The sequence below is a fragment of the Oncorhynchus tshawytscha genome, linkage group LG11, assembly GCF_018296145.1.
Source record: "Oncorhynchus tshawytscha isolate Ot180627B linkage group LG11, Otsh_v2.0, whole genome shotgun sequence".
Lineage (NCBI taxonomy): Eukaryota > Metazoa > Chordata > Actinopteri > Salmoniformes > Salmonidae > Oncorhynchus > Oncorhynchus tshawytscha.
The window spans coordinates 52,651,116-52,664,543 of record NC_056439.1 but is presented as its reverse complement, the minus strand read 5'-3'; the positions used below and the strand labels follow the sequence as shown (position 1 = coordinate 52,664,543).

Here is a 13,428-nt window from a genome sequence, read left to right as displayed (position 1 = left end):
AATCAACAGCCTGATCCACTCTACGCGAAGCGTTGCGCTGCACGAGACAAATGGTTTTCTGACCAACAGATGCATATCTGTATTCCCAGTCATATGTAATCCATAGAATAGGGCCTAATGAAATTTATTTTAATTGACGCATTTCCTTATATGAACTGTAGCTCAGTAAAATCTATTCAATTGTTGCACGTTGCGTTTATATTTGCGCATGTAAGATTTTCCACCGATATTTCTCGCATAATTAATTTTACCAGCACAGAAAGATCAGACCATGTCAAACGAACTAATGATCTGTCGGCATTCATAAAAATGATACCTAAACTTCCATTTTCCATCACAGCTGTCGTGATTTATTTTTTAAAATATGACTTAACTCGCAATAAACCTGTATGGAAATGTGGTTTGTGACTGTATTTTTTAGAACTCTTTGCATATAAAAAGATATACCAGCTGTAAATCAAACGCTTTTTATTTCTCCATATAGAAAAGGAATTAAGTTAAATCGGGAAACAGTCCATCAGAAATTCACCATCTTGTTTTTCCAACCGATGGTCCGTGATACATTTATATAACATTTGTCCCATAAATGAAAAAAAAGTAAGAAAATGTAAATACTATGTTCACAGTAATAAATATTAAAAACAAAAATATTTTGTACATTGATATATATATAAACGAAAATGGCTGAATAATAAACAATGACGAACCATTATTTTAAATTCCCAAGGCATCGGTAACCATGGCCACTAAGATTCTGTAATAAATTCAATAAGGTGATATCTCAGACTGTAGTGTGTCACTGTAAATAAAATTAAAATAAATCATAGTGCAAGTTATTTCCTGCAACTTCCAAAAAACAAAACCAATAAGAATGACAATGAGGACAAAGTAAATCATGTCTGGTACAGCACCTGCATGTCTTCCCTCGTGGTCTACTACTCCTTTCTGCATCTCTGTAGTCTTGGCAACGACACGTCCTGCCACGTGTGAAACCACGGCCACTTTCAGGACCAGGCTTGTTTGGAAAATTATTTTGAAACCAACAAGAAAAAAAAATAATATTTTTTTACATAACTTCCTCACACTCAATTCTGTCATAATCATAAATCAAACCGTCATCATGAATTTGTGCACATGTGTGTGTATATGTGTGTATATGTGTGTATATATATATATATATATATATATATATATATATATATATATATATATATATATATATATATATATATATATATATATATATATCACGTTGTGTGTGTGTTTGTGCAGTCTGTGTACACAAGTCAGTCAAAGTAATAAGGAAATGCATAGAAAAAGAAGAATTACCATTGGTAGCCACTTAACAGGGTGTCATGTAATATGTTGTGACACAGAGCAAGGCAGAAACAGTGCCTTGCAAAACTATTCATTTTATTGTTTCACAAAGTGGAATTAAAATGGATTTAATTGTACTTCTCTGTCAACGTGGATTTATTATTATTATTTTTTACATTTAAGACTGCATAATTATTCAGCTCCCTGAGTCAATACATATAATATAAACCCCTTTTTGGCAGCAGTTACATCTGTGGGTCTTCTCGGGTAAGTCTCTAAGAGCTTTGCAAACCTTGATTGTACAATAATTACCCATTATTCTTTTCAAAATTCTTCAAGCTCTGTCAAGGTGTTGGGGATCATGGCTAGAAAGCTCTTTTCAAGTCTTGCCATAGAGTTTCAAGCAGATATAAATCAAAACTGTAAGTTGCCCACTCAGGAACATACCCAGCCTCCTTGATAAGCAACTCCAGTGTAGATTTGGCCTTGTGTTTTAGGTTAATGTCCTTCTGAATAGGTGAAATCATCTCTCAGTGTCTGGTGGAAAGCAGACAAAGGATTTTGACCGTGCTTTGCTCCACCTAGTTTCTTTTTATCCTGAAAACCTCCTCAGTATTTGCATTTGTCAAGCATACCCATAACATGATGCAGCCACCAACATGCTTGAATATAAGGAGGCAGTTAAGTACTTTGTGTTGTATTTAGGCCAAAAAAGTATATTTCTGAACAGTGTTTTCTCATTCTCATTATCACTCTGCTGCATACCAGATGTATATTTTGCATTCTTGTCACTGTTATTTAAGTCATTATTGTGGAGTCCACTACAATGTTGATCCAACCTCTTGTTTTCATCCCATCACAGCCATTTGAACTTGACCATTTTAAAAATCACCAATGGCCTCATGGTAACATCCAATCGCCATGGTAACATCCAATCGCCATGGTAACATCCTTGTCCTGTACCTCAGTTCAGAAGGGAGACTGTATCTTTGATGTGTCTGGGTGGTTTTAATAAATCATCCACGGCATCATTATTAACGTGACCGTGCTTGAAGAGATATTAAAATTCATCGTTTGCTTTGATATTGTTACCCGTCTACCAATCACTACCATTTATTATTATTATTTTTTTTTTAAACAAGGCTTTTGAAAAGCTCCCTGGTCTTTGTAGTTGAATCTGTGAAGAGGGGGGAAGGGTTAGTCATTCAGAAATAAATGTCAACACCTATTTTATCACACAGAGTCCATGTCACTTATTACGTTAAGTCACATTTTACTCCTGAACTAATTTACACCTAAACAAAAAGGGTCTGAATACTATTTTAGCTTTCGAATTACTTTTAAATCTTTAACATGGTTGCATTCCACTTTGAGAGACCACATGAGTTGACTAATTAAAATACATTTGAATCCCACTTTTTGCAACACAATAAAAAATGTGAAGAAATCCAAAAAAAAAGGGGGGGGTATGAATACTTTTGCAAGTCACTGTAGATGTGTGGACTGCCGTCTGTCTCCTCCACCGCCACTCGTCCCTGGATTCTCTTTCCCCTCAAACATATAGTTTGTCCTAAACAGCACCCTATACTGCAAAAAGTAGTGCACTATATATATATATATAGGGAGATATGGTGCCGTTTTGAATGTAGATTATGAGCCTTTTCTCCATTTGATTTCTTCCTGCGGCCTCTCTCCTTTTGAAAAAAGGTCAAATCGAGGAGGCGAGGGAGAGGGGAAAGTGGACGAAAATGCGCTTGAATGAAATGAAACTGTCCCCTTTTCCTGTTTCCTGTTCCATCAGGCGAATGACGTTTACAGGGGTGGATTCCAAAATAAATGTGTTACGTGATAAATATGAATGAAGTTAGTTATGCGATACGTTTTATAGATAAAGGATAAATAGCATATTGTTTAAAAAACACAAACGTGTCCGTGCTTTTCTCCTCTGGCAATACAACAGCTGATTCAAAAGGGTGCGTGGCAGATATCCAAGCTCTTCCGTTTGTAGGATACACTTGTGCTTCCTCGTCAAAAGGAGGCTTAGACAAGGAGGAGAGGACCGTCTTCCGTTCGCCTACTAACGAACTGATACACTCCTCGACCACTCATCGGTTTCCGGGTCACGGAGGAGAGACGACAGAGGAGAGTGGATGGAAGAGAGAGGACAGAGACGACAGAGAGGAGAGTGGACGGAAGAGAGAGGACAGAGAGAGTTGGGGGGGATCCCTTCCTTTCCTCACTGTCAGCAGGCTGGTCTGCTCTTCGGCCTGCAGTAAGGTGAACCCTGACCTCTAACTCGTGACTGGGTTACTCCCAGGAGGACTAGGGTGTAGTCATTAGGGCAGACCGTATTCACCCCAGGTTTCAAAACAAGCATTTCTCATTCGACCAAGTCCAAGTCTATGACAGTTTTATAATCCACCTGAGCCAGTGGTTCAGTCAGACCTCAGCCCCCAGCTCTATGACCCCAGTCTCTACGATGGGAACCAGTTTATAATCCACCTGAACCAGTGGCTCAGACCTCGGCCCCCAGCTCTATGACCCCAGTCTCTACGATGGGAACCAGTTTATAATCCACCTGAACCAGTGGTTCAGTCAGACCTCGGCCCCCAGCTCTATGACCCCAGTCTCTACGATGGGAACCAGTTTGTAATCCACCTGAACCAGTGGTTCAGTCAGACCTCGGCCCCCAGCTCTATGACCCCAGTCTCTACGATGGGAACCAGTTTATAATCCACCTGAACCAGTGGTTCAGTCAGACCTCGGCCCCCAGCTCTATGACCCCAGTCTCTACGATGGGAACCAGTTTATAATCCACCTGAACCAGTGGTTCAGTCAGACCTCGGCCCCCAGCTCTATGACCCCAGTCTCTACGATGGGAACCAGTTTATCATCCACCTGAACCAGCAGGATGGTCTTGTCTATATGGGAACGGCTGGTGAGGTCACGGCTACAAGGCACCCACCGGTGAATCACCTGGAGAGAAGGGTCGGTGACAAAAGGGGGGAGAGAGGGAGAGAGCGAGAGAGAGAGAGAGAGGAGGGGAGAGGAGAGAGAGAGAGAGCGAGAGAGAGAGAGCGAGAGAGAGAGAGCGAGGGAGGGAGAGAGAGAGAGCGAGGGAGAGAGAGAGAGCGAGGGAGAGAGAGAGAGCGAGGGAGAGAGAGAGAGCGAGGGAGAGAGAGAGAGCGAGGGAGAGAGAGAGAGCGAGGGAGAGAGAGAGAGCGAGGGAGAGAGAGAGAGCGAGGGAGAGAGAGAGAGCGAGGGAGAGAGAGAGAGCGAGGGAGAGAGCGAGCGAGGGAGAGAGCGAGGGAGAGAGCGAGAGAGAGCGAGGGAGAGAGCGAGGGAGGGTTGGTGACAGAGGGGAGAGAGAGGGAGGGAGAGGAGAGGAGAGAAGGGTTGGTGAGAGATGGGAGAGAGAGGGAGGGAGAGGAGAGAGGGAGAGGGGGAGAGAGAGGGAGAGAGAGAGCGAGGGGGAGAGAGAGAGCGAGAACAGAGTCATTCCTTGATATGTATGAATAACTTTAATATAATATTGAAAACAACATGAATATATTGAAGTTTTATTTTTTTAAATTCTAGAAGTGATAATTGTAAAACTGAGATGTGTACTACTTGTAGTACTATGAAACGATGGTAAACGTGACCTCTCGGAGGAAGTAGAGAACCTACATGTCCCTCCATGCCCTCCAGGGGGCTCCAGTCCCTCCAGCAGCTGCGTCCTGCCCTCAGCCTCACCGTCTCATCAGGCCATTGCAGCTCCTTCCGCTTCGACAGGTTAATGATGTCCAGCACCTGGCTCACATCCACGATCTGGTGGGAGAAATATGTGCAGTCAAGATCAGCAACATCAAATAACTTAAAAAATGTTTTTAGGGGGAGGGGGGAGGTTATCAACTCCAGTCCTCGAGACCCCGCCCCCGCATCACATAGGTACACATATTAACTGTGGCCCCAGGACAAGCACACCTCATTCAACTTATCAAGGGCTTGAGGATTAGTTGACAAGTTGCATCTGGTGTGCTTGTCCTGGGGCCACAGTTAATATGTGTACTGTTTAGGGGTCCTGCAGGAATGGATCAGAGAAACGCCATCTAAAGTAAAGTTTCAAAATGACGTACAAATATTTATTTACCCTGAAAGCAGTCAATGGAAAAGAAACCATAACTCATTTTGTAATTTAGGTGAACTGTTCCTTTTAACACCTCTGAGAAACAGCCTCTGTTGATTCCAACATTTCTATCAAAGCGTTTTGTGTTTTTCTCCTGACCGACCTGCACTCTGTAGGAGATGTCGTCTCGTCGCACGGCGGACAGAGCCGGGACGTGTTGGTCCAGCGGGTCTACCATGGCGCCACTACCCAGCCCGTCGTTACCCAGCAGGCCTACCAGGGTGTGTCTCTTACAGGGCGGGATACTGTGGGAGGAGAGTGAGGCAGAGGGGCCGGCGGGGTCCGAGGACGACCCGGAGCCCAGGCGGAGCTGTAGGGAGGTGGGGAGGGTACGGTGGGACAGTTGGCTGGTAGAGTAGCGCCGGCAGGGCTCCAGGCCAGTGGCTGAGGTACGGAGAGACGAGTGGCGACTGCTGTTATAGCGGTACGATGAAGACTGGCTGGTTACGGAGGCTCGGGCTGGAGAGTGGTGCACAAGGCCAGACTGGACCGACTGGGAGCTCTGACTGGTCCCTGAATGGAGAGGAGAGATACAGGTTAGTTGGTGTCTGTGTGGAGAGGAGAGATACAGGTTAGTTGGTGTCTGTTTGGAGAGATACAGGTTGGTTGGTGCCTGTGTGGAGAGGAGAGATACAGGTTAGTTGGTGTCTGTGTGGAGAGGAGAGATACAGGTTAGTTGGTGTCTGTGTGGAGAGGAGAGATACAGGTTAGTTGGTGTCTGTGTGGAGAGGAGAGATACAGGTTAGTTGGTGCCTGTGTGGAGAGATACAGGTTAGTTGGTGTCTGTGTGGAGAGATACAAGTTAGTTGATGCATGTTTGGAGAGATACAGGTTAGTTGGTGCCCGTTTGGAGAGATACAGGTTGGTTGGTACCTGTTTGGAGAGATACAGGTTGGTTGGTGCCTGTTTGGAGAGGAGGGATACAGGTTAATTAGTGCCTGTATGGAGAGGAGAGATACAGGTTAGTTGGTGCCTGTATGGAGAGGAGAGATACAGGTTGGTTGGTGCCTGTTTGGAGGGGAGAGATACAGGTTAGTTGGTGCCTGTGTGGAGAGGAGAGATACAGGTTAGTTGGTGCCTGTGTGGAGAGATACTTGTTAGTTGGTGCCTGTGTGGAGAGGAGAGATACAGGTTAGTTGGTGTCTGTGTGGAGAGATACAGGTTAGTTGGTGCCTGTGTGGAGAGATACAGGTTAGTTGGTGCCTGTTTGGAGAGATACAGGTTAGTTGGTGCCTGTTTGGAGAGATACAGGTTGGTTGGTGCCTGTATGGAGAGATACAGGTTAGTTGGTGCCTGTATGGAGAGGAGAGATACAGGTTAGTTGGTGCCTGTATGGAGAGGAGAGATACAGGTTGGTTGGTGCCTGTATGGAGAGATACAGGTTAGTTGGTGCCTGTGTGGAGAGGAGAGATACAGGTTAGTTGGTGCCTGTGTGGAGAGGAGAGATACAGGTTAGTTGGTGCCTGTGTGGAGAGGAGAGATACAGGTTAGTTGGTGCCTGTATGGAGAGATACAGGTTAGTTGGTGCCTGTGTGGAGAGGAGAGATACAGGTTAGTTGGTGCCTGTGTGGAGAGGAGAGATACAGGTTAGTTGGTGCCTGTGTGGAGAGGAGAGATACAGGTTAGTTGGTGCCTGTGTGGAGAGGAGAGATACAGGTTAGTTGGTGCCTGTATGGAGAGGAGAGATACAGGTTGGTTGGGCCTGTGTGGAGAGGAGAGAAGGTAACCAGGTCAGAACACAGTTTTTTGTGATATCTGGGAAACATTTTTAGAGATTTGATCATTTTCAGTCAATTCAGGAAATTGCTTTTAATTTCCCCGAATTGAGAAGGACTCACCCCAGCCCTGGTGTACGTGGTGGTGGTGCTCACTCATATTGTGTGGCTGGTAGGCCAGGGGAGCGGCCGGTCTTGACAGCCCCCCCTGGGACACCGAGCTCTGCTGGGAGTCACCGCTCAGCCCTGTCCCATTACCACTGGTGCAGGACAACCCCCCTGCATCAGAATCCTCAATGTTCCCACCACTGTTACAGCCAGCTCCACAGCCCTTACGCAATCTACAGAGAGAGGTGGTGGAAGACAGAAAAGAGGGATGAGAGAGCGAGAGGGGAGGGACGAGAGAGGAGGGACAAGAGGTGAGGGGGACAGAGCGAGAGGTGAGGGGGACAGAGCGAGAGGTGAGGGGGACAGAGCGAGAGGTGAGGGGGACAGAGCGAGAGGTGAGGGGGACAGAGCGAGAGGTGAGGGGGACAGAGCGAGAGGTGAGGGGGACAGAGCGAGAGAGATCATGGGATTACAAAAGAAACATTCAGAGAGAACATAGTGACAGCCTGCTGGCACAAATAATGACAGAAATACATCTGACAATAACATCATGTGTCACAGTGTTTTACAGTAACCAAGCCAAGACCCCAAAAAGCAAAAAATGTTTTACAGTAACCAAGCCAAGACCCCAAAAAGCAAAAAATGTTTTACAGTAACCAGGCCAAGACCCCAAAAAAGCAAGCAGTGGAACGTTATCTCCCTAGAATACATTTTAAAGAGAGAGTCCCAATACTATCTCCATTCTCCTGAAGTGTACACTCGTTCACTACTTCCCCACAAATCTAAAATCTTTGGATCGGTAGAGGCATGGGCTTAACGGGAGTTTCCACAAATACTTGTTATACCAGTCATTGCGTTTTTAATCAGTGAAGAGAAGTGAACAAGTACACACTTTAGGAGGGAAGAAAGATAATTGGGACATACGCAGAATGCTGATTGGTCCTCCCAGGATGTGACCTACCTGTGCCAGGTACTGACGATTAAGTTCCTTATATTGCCAATGCTGATTAGTCCTCCCAGGATGTGACCTACCTGTGCCAGGTACTGACGATTAAGTTCCTTATATTGCCAATGCTGATTAGTCCTCCCAGGATGTGACCTACCTGTGCCAGGTACTGACGATTAAGTTCCTTATATTGCCAATGCTGATTAGTCCTCCCAGGATGTGACCTACCTGTGCCAGGTACTGACGATTAAGTTCCTTATATTGCCAATGCTGATTGGTCCTCCCAGGATGTGACCTACCTGTGCCAGGTACTGACGATTAAGTTCCTTATATTGCCAATGCTGATTGGTCCTCCCAGGATGTGACCTACCTGTGCCAGGTACTGACGATTAAGTTCCTTATATTGCCAATGCTGATTGGTCCTCCCAGGATGTGACCTACCTGTGCCAGGTACTGACGATTAAGTTCCTTATATTGCCAATGCTGATTGGTCCTCCCAGGATGTGACCTAGCTGTGTGTGAGAGTTGCAATAGGACGTAGTCAGGGGCGACACGTAGATGGGGTATCCAATGGGCTGGTCACACGAGGAGTTGATCATGTTGCGTAACGCCTGTTTGGCGTTCTGGATGCTTCCTCGTTCTGGGTTCCTGTTCCGTAAGAACACCAGCTCCTGCTGTTGTCCCGCCCACAACCCACGGACACATTCCTTGTTCACCTGCAAGACGACGATCACACACAATCAATTTAGATACTTCATACGGTTTTTAAAAAACTAGTTCATTCTTTAGTCCCGTTGTGTAACACAAGTTAACAAGTTAATGAATGTATAAATGACATGGGGAGTTGAGCGAAATCTACAGTTCACAACATCTGGTTTCCTTTCTGTCCTCTCTTCCTATCCCCCCCGCATGTTTCCTGGCTATCTGATCTGTCCTGGTCTCCCTTCTCTCTCACGGTCTCCTCTCCTCCCTAAGGTCTGTCCTGGTCTCCCTTTTCTCTCCAAGATCTGTCCTGGTCTCCCTTTTCTCTCACGGTCTCCTCTCCTCCCTAAGATCTGTCCTGGTCTCCCTTTTCTCTCCAAGATCTGTCCTGGTCTCCCTTCTCTCTCATGGTCTCCTCTCCTCCCTAAGATCTGTCCTGGTCTCCCTTCTCTCTCACGGTCTCCTCTCCTCCCTAAGATCTGTCCTGGTCTCCCTTCTCTCTCACGGTCTCCTCTCCTCCCTAAGATCTGTCCTGGTCTCCCTTTTCTCTCCAAGATCTGTCCTGGTCTCCCTTTTCTCTCCAAGATCTGTCCTGGTCTCCCTTTTCTCTCCAAGATCTGTCCTGGTCTCCCTTTTCTATCCAAGATCTGTCCTGGTCTCCCTTTTCTCTCCAAGATCTGTCCTGGTCTCCCTTTTCTCTCCAAGATCTGTCCTGGTCTCCCTTTTCTCTCACGGTCTCCTCTCCTCCCTAAGATCTGTCCTGGTCTCCCTTTTCTTTCACGGTCTCCTCTCCTCCCTAAGATCTGTCCTGATCTCCCTTTTCTCTCACGGTCTCCTCTCCTCCCTTAAGATCTGTCCTGGTCTCCCTTTTCTCTCACGGTCTCCTCTCCTCCCTAAGATCTGTCCTGGTCTCCCTTTTCTCTCACGGTCTCCTCTCCTCCCTAAGATCTGTCCTGGTCTCCCTTCTCTCTCCAAGATCTGTCCTGGTCTCCCTTTTCTCTCACGGTCTCCTCTCCTCCCTAAGATCTGTCCTGATCTCCCTTCTCTCTCCAAGATCTGTCCTGGTCTCCCTTCTCTCTCCAAGATCTGTCCTGGTCTCCCTTCTCTCTCCAAGATCTATCCTGGTCTCCCTTCTCTCTCACGGTCTCCTCTCCTCCCTAAGATCTGTCCTGGTCTCCCTTCTCTCTCCAAGATCTGTCCTGGTCTCCCTTCTCTCTCCAAGATCTGTCCTGGTCTCCCTTCTCTCTCCAAGATCTGTCCTGGTCTCCCTTCTCTCTCCAAGATCTGTCCTGGTCTCCCTTCTCTCTCACGGTCTCCTCTCCTCCCTAAGATCTGTCCTGGTCTCCCTTCTCTCTCACGGTCTCCTCTCCTCCCTAAGATCTGTCCTGGTCTCCCTTTTCTCTCCAAGATCTGTCCTGGTCTCCCTTTTCTCTCCAAGATCTGTCCTGGTCTCCCTTTTCTATCCAAGATCTGTCCTGGTCTCCCTTTTCTCTCCAAGATCTGTCCTGGTCTCCCTTTTCTCTCCAAGATCTGTTCTGGTCTCCCTTTTCTCTCACGGTCTCCTCTCCTCCCTAAGATCTGTCCTGGTCTCCCTTTTCTCTCACGGTCTCCTCTCCTCCCTAAGATCTGTCCTGGTCTCCCTTTTCTCTCCAAGATCTGTCCTGGTCTCCCTTTTCTCTCACGGTCTCCTCTCCTCCCTAAGATCTGTCCTGGTCTCCCTTTTCTCTCACGGTCTCCTCTCCTCCCTTAAGATCTGTCCTGGTCTCCCTTTTCTCTCACGGTCTCCTCCCTAAGATCTGTCCTGGTCTCCCTTCTCTCTCCAAGATCTATCCTGGTCTCCCTTCTCTCTCACGGTCTCCTCTCCTCCCTAAGATCTGTCCTGGTCTCCCTTCTCTCTCCAAGATCTGTCCTGGTCTCCCTTCTCTCTCCAAGATCTGTCCTGGTCTCCCTTCTCTCTCCAAGATCTATCCTGGTCTCCCTTCTCTCTCACGGTCTCCTCTCCTCCCTAAGATCTGTCCTGGTCTCCCTTTTCTATCCAAGATCTGTCCCGGTCTCCCTTTTCTCTCCAAGATCTGTCCTGGTCTCCCTTTTCTCTCACGGTCTCCTCTCCTCCCTAAGATCTGTCCTGGTCTCCCTTTTCTCTCACGGTCTCCTCTCCTCCCTAAGATCTGTCCTGGTCTCCCTTTTCTCTCACGGTCTCCTCTCCTCCCTAAGATCTGTCCTGGTCTCCCTTCTCTCTCCAAGATCTATCCTGGTCTCCCTTCTCTCTCACGGTCTCCTCTCCTCCCTAAGATCTGTCCTGGTCTCCCTTCTCTCTCCAAGATCTATCCTGGTCTCCCTTCTCTCTCACGGTCTCCTCTCCTCCCTAAGATCTGTCCTGGTCTCCCTTTTCTCTCACGGTCTCCTCTCCTCCCTAAGATCTGTCCTGGTCTCCCTTTTCTCTCCAAGATCTGTCCTGGTCTCCCTTTTCTCTCACGGTCTCCTCTCCTCCCTAAGATCTGTCCTGGTCTCCCTTTTCTCTCACGGTCTCCTCTCCTCCCTAAGATCTGTCCTGGTCTCCCTTTTCTCTCACGGTCTCCTCTCCTCCCTAAGATCTGTCCTGGTCTCCCTTCTCTCTCCAAGATCTGTCCTGGTCTCCCTTTTCTCTCACGGTCTCCTCTCCTCCCTAAGATCTGTCCTGGTCTCCCTTCTCTCTCCAAGATCTATCCTGGTCTCCCTTCTCTCTCACGGTCTCCTAACCTCCCTAAGATCTGTCCTGGTCTCCCTTCTCTCTCCAAGATCTATCCTGGTCTCCCTTCTCTCTCACGGTCTCCTCTCCTCCCTAAGATCTGTCCTGGTCTCCCTTCTCTCTCCAAGATCTGTCCTGGTCTCTCCCTTCTCTCTCCAAGATCTGTCCTGGTCTCCCTTCTCTCTCACGGTCTCCTCTCCTCCCTAAGATCTGTCCTGGTCTCCCTTCTCTCTCACGGTCTCCTCTCCTTCCTAAGATCTGTCCTGGTCTCCCTTCTCTCTCACGGTCTCCTCTCCTCCCTAAGATCTGTCCTGGTCTCCCTTCTCTCTCCAAGATCTGTCCTGGTCTCCCTTTTCTCTCCCTGTCCTCCTCTCCAAGATCTGTCCTGGTCTCCCTTTTCTCTCCCTGTCCCCTCTCCAAGGTCTGTCCTGGTCTGCCTTCTCTCACGGTCTCCTCTCCTCCCTAACCTCGGTCCTTGCCTCCTTTCTCCTCTGTCACCAGGTCTGTCGCACCTTGATGACCCCAAAGCTGAGGTATCATCTGTTGAGCACGATGAGCTACTAACCTTGATGACCCTAAAGCTGAGGTATCGTCTGTTGAGCACGATAATCTTGTACTCGTTGGTTCCCTCGTCCAGGACGTGGCGCAGGGCTAGCAGTGAGGGCGAGTTGGAGAGTACGGCGCTGCGCCAGGCCGGGTCACCCTCGTGGGCGATCACCAGGTTCTGCTGGTGAGACGAGATGGCCTGGAAAAGAACCACCGGCTCGTCATACTCATCTGGAGACGTGAAGTGGTCCTGAGAGAGAAAAAGACAGGAGGAGAGAGAGTTCCTTAGAGTCCAATGAGGTCGTTTCTGGTTTCTCAGCGAGTGCAGATGGAGTCTCTCTCACCTGGTGTAGTTTGAGTGACATGCGTATCCCAGGCAACTCTCACCTGGTGTAGTTTGAGTGACATGCGTATCCCAGGAAACTCTCACCTGGTGTAGTTTGAGTGACATGCGTATCCCAGGCACCACCACCTTCCTCAGGAGCTCCATGTCGGCAAAGATCCACTCATCTCTCACCGAGGAGATCCGGAAGTCTCCCTTGAACAGCGCGTGGAGACCATACAGAAAGGACTCCAGGTTACTGGAGAGAGAGGGAGACACGGGAGAGAGAGGGAGACACGGGAGAGAGAGGGAGACACGGGAGAGAGAGGGAGACACGGGAGAGAGAGGGAGACACGGGAGAGAGAGGGAGACACGGGAGAGAGAGGGAGACACGGGAGAGAGAGGGAGACACGGGAGAGAGAGGGAGACACGGGAGAGAGAGGGAGACACGGGAGAGAGAGAGGCAGACACGGGAGAGAGAGAGGCGAGAGACACGGGAGAGAGAGAGGCGAGAGACACGGGAGAGAGAGAGGCGAGAGACACGGGAGAGAGAGAGGCGAGAGACACGGGAGAGAGGGAGACACGGGAGAGAGGGAGACACGGGAGAGAGAGAGGCGAGAGACACGGGAGAGAGGGAGGGGAGAGAGGAGAGACACGGGAGAGAGAGAGGAGAGACACGGGAGAGAGAGAGGAGAGACACGGGAGAGAGAGAGGAGAGACACGGGAGAGAGAGAGGAGAGACACGGGAGAGAGAGAGGAGAGACACGGGAGAGAGAGAGGAGAGACACGGGAGAGAGAGAGGGCAGACACGGGAGAGAGAGAGAGGGCAGACACGGGAGAGAGAGAGAGGGCAGACACGGGAGAGAGAGAGAGGGC

The 13,428-nt window shown here is 48.4% G+C and overlaps 1 protein-coding gene across 1 annotated transcript in view; it reads right to left on the bottom strand.

The window, feature by feature from the left end:
* Nucleotides 1-2,518: 2,518 nt before the first annotated feature.
* Nucleotides 2,519-13,428, bottom strand: part of pcnx1 (pecanex 1) — a 95,665-nt gene continuing 84,755 nt past the window's right edge. Inside the window, exons 29-35 of the mRNA XM_042330320.1 lie at nucleotides 12,661-12,811; nucleotides 12,250-12,480; nucleotides 8,696-8,970; nucleotides 7,324-7,541; nucleotides 5,589-5,998; nucleotides 4,987-5,127; nucleotides 2,519-4,293 (exon numbers count right to left, since the gene is read on the bottom strand). Coding sequence (XP_042186254.1) covers nucleotides 4,153-4,293; nucleotides 4,987-5,127; nucleotides 5,589-5,998; nucleotides 7,324-7,541; nucleotides 8,696-8,970; nucleotides 12,250-12,480; nucleotides 12,661-12,811 — 1,567 coding nt within the window. The 3' untranslated portion in view covers nucleotides 2,519-4,152. The remainder of the gene's footprint in view (nucleotides 4,294-4,986; nucleotides 5,128-5,588; nucleotides 5,999-7,323; nucleotides 7,542-8,695; nucleotides 8,971-12,249; nucleotides 12,481-12,660; nucleotides 12,812-13,428) is intronic.